The sequence below is a fragment of the Ranitomeya variabilis genome, chromosome 1 (genome assembly GCF_051348905.1).
Source record: "Ranitomeya variabilis isolate aRanVar5 chromosome 1, aRanVar5.hap1, whole genome shotgun sequence".
Lineage (NCBI taxonomy): Eukaryota > Metazoa > Chordata > Amphibia > Anura > Dendrobatidae > Ranitomeya > Ranitomeya variabilis.
In genome coordinates this window covers 525,759,426-525,767,826 of record NC_135232.1, presented here as the reverse complement: position 1 = coordinate 525,767,826, position 8,401 = coordinate 525,759,426, and the positions used below count along the sequence as shown (strand labels likewise).

The 8,401-nt window shown below is 48.2% G+C and overlaps 1 protein-coding gene across 1 annotated transcript in view; it reads left to right on the top strand.

Annotated features, from left to right (window-relative positions):
• Nucleotides 1-219: 219 nt before the first annotated feature.
• The window catches only part of PRSS57 (serine protease 57), a 297,845-nt gene continuing 289,663 nt past the window's right edge, over nucleotides 220-8,401 (top strand). Inside the window, exon 1 of the mRNA XM_077254181.1 lies at nucleotides 220-369. Coding sequence (XP_077110296.1) covers nucleotides 321-369 — 49 coding nt within the window. The 5' untranslated portion in view covers nucleotides 220-320. The remainder of the gene's footprint in view (nucleotides 370-8,401) is intronic.

Sequence of the window (8,401 nt, the reverse complement as noted above, 5' to 3'; positions counted from 1 at the left end):
GGTTATTAATATATCAAGTTCTGACCATACTAACAGACACATTAAAGGCAAATGTTCATACTGAAATACAATTTGAAATAATTTAGGAAACAATAGATATCTATCTGAATAACTACGCAGGCTACAGTTAAATAATACTTCCTCTCTTTCCTCTCCCTTCCTCAAAGTTCCAAGCATGAAATAACCCCCTTGTCCTTGCAACACAGAGTCTGGTGAAATTCCCTAACGAACATCTACTTACAGTTAATAAAAGGTCCACTTTCACCATTCCTGTTCACTTTGTACCATTTTCCTTTAGCCTCACACTTGAACCATCCACCATGAAGTACCTCACTTTGCTGCCAATCTTGGTCATGCTGCCCATCTCAGGTAATATTTATTGATACTCTAAAATGATTCATTTGAGGAAAAAGTCTACAGATTATAGTACTGCACTATTAACAGGTAGATAAAATGTTGAGTAACCTTGCGAGTCCTCTTCTTTACTTACAGCATACTGCTGTTTATTGATTTTCTGTTACATGATGTTTTTTGTCAGTACCTAAAGGTAGAATCATAATTTTGCTTGGTTTCTAGAGATCATATGATTGTTACACATTTAGAAACTGCTGATTTGGAGTAGTAGACCAATTTATTTTACTTTGAGGGGATGTGCACATGGAAAATGTGCAGCTGCTAAATTCATTGCAAAAAAGTGTAGCTGAAAAGTAATTTTAGTTTTCATTTCATAGTTCAAACAGCAATTTTATAATATATCTTATCAGAGAAATCTACTTCTTTATCCTCCTGGACTGATCATTGTGAAATCATGGGTAAAATACTGTGTGTATTCCATGAAGACAGATGTCCCTTTTCCTGAGATAGGAGGTGACAGGTAGTACTTATAAGATTCTATGGTAGGAAAGGACCTGGATGTTCTGCTCAAACCAAAGTTACACTTTAATTTTTTTATCCATAGATTTAACAAGTAGCTGTGATTTCAGAAGCACTTACATCAGAATGTCTGAATGTCTGTGTCTTTGTCTGACTCCCCCACTCCTCCCCTCTCCATTGGATGTTAAGAGCACAAACTCTGATCTCCTATTTCAGTAAGGCCGGAGTCACACTAGACCAGTGATGGGCAACCTTTTGAGCTTGGTGTGTCAAAATTCGCCAAAAAACCGAACATAACTTGGGTGGTGTGTCACCTTGATAAAAAAAACCATAATTTTGCGACATGTATAGTTTAAATAACAAATATGTATAATTATAATTAACTTACTTGCTTAGTGACTTCTTTGTTCATCTGTCAGTTGGTTTCTTTTGTTGGTCTTGCTATTATTTAACTTGTGTGGGGTGCCGTGAACTAAGATGATGGGTCTCCCCTGTACACTAATGCTGGGGTGTAGGGCAGATGATGGGTCCCCCCTGTACACTGATGCTGGGGTGCAGGGAAGATGTTGGGTCCCACCTGTACACTAATGCTGGGGTGCAGGGCAGATGATGGGTCCCCCCTGTACACTGATGCTGGGGTGCAGGGCAGATGTTGGGTCCCACCTGTACACTAATGCTGGGGTGCAGGGCAGATGTTGGGTCCCACCTGTACACTAATGCTCGGGTGCAGGGCAGATGATGGGTCCCCCCTGTACACTGATGCTGGGGTGCAGGGCAGATGTTGGGTCCCACCTGTACACTAATGCTGGGGTGCAGGGCAGATGTTGGGTCCCACCTGTACACTAATGCTGGGGTGCAGGGCAGATGATGGGTCCCCCCTGTACACTGATGCTGGGGTGCAGGGCAGATGTTGGGTCCCATCTGTACACTAATGCTGGGGTGCAGGGAAGATGTTGGGTCCCACCTGTACACTAATGCTGGGGTGCAGGGCAGATGATGGGTCCCCCCTGTACACTGATGCTGGGGTGCAGGGCAGATGTTGGGTCCCACCTGTACACTAATGCTGGGGTGCAGGGCAGATGATGGGTCCCCCCTGTACACTGATGCTGGGGTGCAGGGCAGATGTTGGGTCCCACCTGTACACTAATGCTGGGGTGCAGGGAAGATGTTGGGTCCCCCCTGTACACTGATGCTGGGGTGCAGGGCAGATGTTGGGTCCCACCTGTACACTAATGCTGGGGTGCAGGGAAGATGTTGGGTCCCACCTGTACACTAATGCTGGGGTGCAGGGCAGATGATGGGTCCCCCCTGTACACTGATGCTGGGGTGCAGGGCAGATGTTGGGTCCCACCTGTACACTAATGCTGGGGTGCAGGGCAGATGATGGGTCCCCCCTGTACACTGATGCTGGGGTGCAGGGCAGATGTTGGGTCCCACCTGTACACTAATGCTGGGGTGCAGGGAAGATGTTGGGTCCCACCTGTACACTAATGCTGGGGTGCAGGGCAGATGATGGGTCCCCCCTGTACACTGATGCTGGGGTGCAGGGCAGATGTTGGGTCCCACCTGTACACTAATGCTGGGGTGCAGGGAAGATGTTGGGTCCCACCTGTACACTAATGCTGGGGTGCAGGGCAGATGATGGGTCCCCCCTGTACACTGATGCTGGGGTGCAGGGCAGATGTTGGGTCCCACCTGTACACTAATGCTGGGGTGCAGGGCAGATGTTGGGTCCCACCTGTACACTGATGCTGGGGTGCAGGGCAGATGTTGGGTCCCCCCTGTACACTGATGCTGGGGTGCAGGGCAGATGTTGGGTCCCACCTGTACACTAATGCTGGGGTGCAGGGCAGATGATGGGTCCCCCTGTACACTGATGCTGGGGTGCAGGGCAGATGTTGGGTCCCCCCTGTACACTGATGCTGGGGTGCAGGGCAGATGTTGGGTCCCCCCTGTACACTGATGCTGGGGTGCAGGGCAGATGTTGGGTCCGCCCTGTACACTGATGCTGGGGTGCAGGGCAGATGTTGGGTCCCACCTGTACACTAATGCTGGGGTGCAGGGCAGATGCTAATCACTAGCTTATAATTAGAAGTGTCCTGTGACTGTCCAGGACATTAGTGAAAGTCCTTTGCTTTTCTCCCTCCGGCCCTTGGTGTACTCTACAATACCCCCAGTCATTCTAGTGGCGGCACCAGGGACAGTGTGCGACAATGGCAGGCGCCCTCCATACATAGCGTGTGATGAGCTCCTCTGAGGATTTTTGTTCACTTCCTTTCCTCTGAACTGGCCTGGGATCACTTCCTCGGAGCACACGTAGCTCCGTCAGTAATGGCTCAAGTGTGTGTGTGTGTTTCCCCCCCGGGAGGGGGCTGGGAGCGTGAGCCGTGGCCAGAGTCCGCCTGCTTCCTCCTGCCGCTGGGAGGCCATGCATTGATGGCTGCGGTGATGGAGAGTGAAGCGCGATGAGCAGCTCTCCGCGGCTCCGCTCCGTGCTCTCCGCTGGCCGTGCTCTGCAGCAGGCCGCCCCCTCCGCTGTGCAGCCAGCCTGCCTGTGCCGCTGCCGACCTCCTGCTCACTGGCGCTCACTTTCTGCTTCTAGGGTGGATCCATGCCGTGTACACTCCAGCAGACTCCCTGGTGTTCGGGGGGAACATACTAGGCCTGGGGCTTCCGGGAGCTGCGCCGAGTCTACCGGAAGTCCCAGGCCTAGATGCTCTGCGCCGTAGCTCTGTTGTTTCGGCCTACAGGCCTCCTGCATGGCATCCGATCCGATAAAAAATCGGAACGGCTTGCCATGCAATTTAAGGATGCAATTTCATCGAAGGACAAAGAGGTACAAGGATTGACAAAGAGGGACAAAGATGGACAAAGAGGGACAAAGGTGGACAAAGAGGGACAAAGGTGGACAAAGAGGGACAAAGGTGGACAAAGACGGACACAGATGGGCAAAGAGGAACAAAGATGGACAAAGAGGGACAAAGAGAGACAAGGAGGGACAAAGATGGACAAATATGGACAAAGATGGGCAAAGAGGGATAAAGATGGGCAAATATAGACAAAGAGAGACAAATATGGACAAAGATGAACAAAGAGGGACAAAGATAGTCACTGAAAATGACTACTCGTGTCAGCACTGACACGCGTGTCATAGGTTCGCCATCACTGCACTAGACCGTAATATGGCAGAGTGCAATGCGATAAAAAATCGCATAGCACTCGGCCCAATGTTAAGCTATGGGGCAGCTCCTATTATCCGTTGTTTTCTCGGCCGTATTCAGGCCGAGAAAACATTGTTGTTTTTTTATTTTAACTTTGTTTCAGGTGATAAGGGTCTTCAATTGGATTGAGAGTATAATAAACTATTACAACACCCTGTGTCTTTATTTCATTAAAATAATTTTTCCCTAATGTGTGTGTGTTTTATTAACCATTTACTACTATTGGATTAATAATGGATAGGTGTCTTATTGACACCTCTCCATTATTAACCTGGCTTAATGTCACCTTACAATAGCAAGGTGACATCAACCCTTTATTACCCCATATCCCACCGCTACACGGGAGTGGGAAGAGAGTGGCCAAGTGCCAGAATAGGTGCATCTTACAGATGTGCCTTTTCTGGGGTGGCTGAGGGCAGATGTTTTTAGCCAGGGGGGCCAATAACCATGGTCCCTCTCTAGGCTCTTAATATCTGCCCTCAGTCACTGGCTTTACCACTCTGGCGGAGAAAATTGCTCACGCCAGTTTTTTCCACGATTTAACCCTTTATTTTAACAGCTAGAGTCCCCAAATTGTGCACACATAAACTTTTAACATTAGTAGTGAGGAACATGTAATAAAATAAGGGATATGAAATGGTTTACTGTATGTAAACCATGTCTCATATCCTGTCGGGTTTGGGAAGGAGATAGCAAAAGCCGGCAATTGAATTACTGGCTTTTCTGCTATCTAGCGCTATATGAAATATAAATATATGTATATATATGTGTCTCACTGACATATATATATACAGTATATATATATTTAGACTGTATATATGTTTTTACTAATATTTGAGGCCATGGATCCATTCTATGGCCGTTTTGCAAGCCGGTGAGAAAATATCACCGTACGGATGCCATACGGATGACACACGGATAATTTGATGCGAGGAAATCGCATCCTCGCACTGCACACGAATCACTGTTTTGCATACATTTGTGCGATTCTCGTCCGTGTAAAACGGACCGTATTTGCCTTGAGCAGGCGTGTACTCCGGAGGATAGAGAATGAACTTCAATCCAATATTGCGGCCAGCATGCAGCCAGCGGGTAAGGAAAGGGTGAATCAAACACCCGAAAACCCCGCCCATATGACCCAAAACTGGTCCCGCCAAATTCAGGTGACAGGTTCCCTTTAAATGTCAACTGGCAAATTCAAGAAGTCTAGCAAACAAAATGAATAAACTGGAGACTCTTAAGACGGTCATAGAATATGATGTGGTGGGCATTACATAAACCTGGCTTGAAAAAGCCATGACTGGGTAACAAACATAGAGAGTTACACTGCATTCACAAAGGACAGGAAAGATTAAAAAGGTGGAGGGGTGTGCATCTTCGTAAAATCCACATTAAAACCTGTGCTTAATGAATACATTGGGGGGAGTTACAGCAATGTAGAGTCACTATGGGTAAATGTACATGGGGATGGCAATAATGGAAAGCTGCTAATTAGAGTTTTCTACAAGCCTCCTAATATAGCTGAGCAGGTAGAGGATTAAATGCTGCAGCAAATTAGAAAGGCAGCAAACAGTAATAGGGTTCTTATAATGGGGAATTTTAACTATCCAGACATTCAATGGGAAATAGAATCTTCTGGTTGTGCTAAAAGCTACACTTTCTCATCTATAGTTCAGGACAACTACCTCTCTCAGCTGGTAGATGAACAACCAGGGGAGGTAATTTGCTGGATCTGGTTCTGTCAAATAGACCAGATATGGAGCGGCCCCCAAACGCAGGGCAGCGGGGTACTTGGTACCGGGTCCCTCGGTCTCGGTTCTGAGGGTGTCACGGTGGCCCGACCTGGTCCGTGGCCCTGCTTAGGGGCGCCCAATAAAGGTGTAGGTGAGAGTCTGTCAAGTGTTCGTGATGCCACCTGTGGTGTTCAGTCAGGGTGACCGACGCTGCTAGAGGTCCGCTGGGGTGATGGAATGGCAGCTAGATGGTGTAACTTCCCACAGGTGAAGTATGTCCCCAGGGCTTCCCTTGATGAGTAGATGGTGATGGTGTAGGTCGCAGTAAATGACAAGGACACAGGGTTGCAGCCTCTCTACCTTTTTACTGATGGCTTCAGCATCCACAATCCAGAGCACTGCTAACAGGGCTGGCTGAGACCGGCCGGTCCGAAGGCACATCTAGAGTTCCCTTTGCAGGTGGAAATCAGTAGCCTTCCCACTAGCGCCTGTGTGTTGTAGTACCTCCCTGCTGAGCACCACGGGATAGTCCTCACAACTGTCGTGTATGTTTCTGTTCTCTCTCTCCGTCCCCCAGATGGTTTGGATAGGACGCACCCGTATGACGGGGTAGGCCTGGAGTTATTTTATAGGGACCCTAGAGACGCCCCTCTCCCACAATTGCCTCCATTGTCTTCATTAGGTGTAAAGGCAAGACAGCCAACCTAGAGTTAACTGCCCTGCCGTAGATCAAAGTAATGCGTAGAGCCTATTACTCCCTCGGCTGTTATGACCCCAATGGCAGAGGGTCTCAAAAGTACATACCAAGTCTGCAAACACAAAAAAACAGCTCTTAGGGCAGTGGTAACTGGGCTGACCATATATCTAATCCTAGCACCACAAATAGCAGCAGCCGGGGAACGTGCCTACGTTGGTTCTAGACGTCTCACGCCAGCCGGAGAACTAACTAACCCTAGAAGGGAAAAGATAGACCTTTCTTGCCTCCAGAGAAAAGACCCCAAAAGTTGGATACAAGCCCCCAACAAATAATAACGGTGAGGTAAGGAGAAAAGACAAACGTAAGAATTAACTAGATATTTAGCAAAGAGAGGCCCACTGACTAATAGCAGAATATAGTAAGATGACTTATACGGTCAGCAAAAACCCTATCAAAATTTCCACGCTGGATATTCAAGAACCCCCGAACCGTCTAACGGCCCGGGGGGAGAACACCAGCCCCCTAGAGCTTCCAGCAAAATCAGGAATCACATTTAGTACAAGCTGGACAAAAAAATAAGAGCAATGCAAATAACCAAAAAACAAGGAAGCAGGACTTAGCTTAATTTTGCAAGATCCAGGACCAGCAGAGAAGGAGCAAACAGAAAGGAACTGATTACAACGATGCCAGGCACAGGACTGAGAATCCAGGAAGTTTATATAGCAACACCCCTGGACTAACGACCCAGGTGGGTGCCAAACTGAGGAAAGACAATCCCAGAGTCATATCACTAGTGACCACAAGAGGGAGCCAAAAAAGTCTAATTCACAACAGTACCCCCCCTTTAAGGAGGGGTCACCGAACCCTCACCAAGACCACCAGGGCGATCAGGATGAGCAGCGTGAAAGGCACGAACTAAATCGGCCGCATGTACATCAGAGGCAACCACCCAGGAATTATCCTCCTGACCATAGCCCTTCCACTTGACCAGATACTGAAGCCTCCGCCTGGAGAGACGAGAATCCAAGATCTTCTCCACCACGTACTCCAACTCGCCCTCAACCAACACCGGAGCAGGAGGCTCAACAGAAGGAACCACAGGTACAACGTACCACCGCAACAAAGACCTATGGAACACGTTGTGAATGGCAAACGACACCGGAAGATCCAAGCGAAAGGACACAGGATTAAGGATTTCCAATATCTTGTAAGGACCGATGAAGCGAGGCTTAAATTTAGGAGAGGAGACCTTCATAGGAACAAATCGAGAAGACAGCCATACCAAATCCCCAACACGAAGTCGGGGACCCACACCGCGGCGGCGGTTGGCAAAACACTGAGCCTTCTCCTGTGACAACTTTAAGTTGTCCACCACATGATTCCAGATCTGCTGCAACCTATCCACCACGGAATCTACCCCAGGACAGTCAGAAGGCTCCACATGTCCCGAGGAAAAACGAGGATGGAAACCAGAGTTGCAAAAAAATGGCGAAACCAAAGTAGCGGAACTAGCCCGATTATTAAGGGCAAACTCAGCCAACGGCAAGAAGGTCACCCAATCATCCTGATCTGCAGAAACAAGACACCTCAAATAAGCCTCCAGAGTCTGATTAGTTCGCTCTGTTTGTCCATTAGTCTGAGGATGAAAGGCAGACGAAAACGACAAATCAATGCCCATCTTAGCACAAAAGGATCGCCAGAACCTGGAAACAAACTGGGATCCTCTGTCAGACACAATATTCTCAGGAATGCCGTGTAAACGAACCACATTCTGAAAGAACAAAGGAACCAGATCAGAAGAGGAAGGCAGCTTAGGCAAAGATACCAAATGGACCATCTTGGAAAAGCGATCACATACCACCCAGATGACAGACATG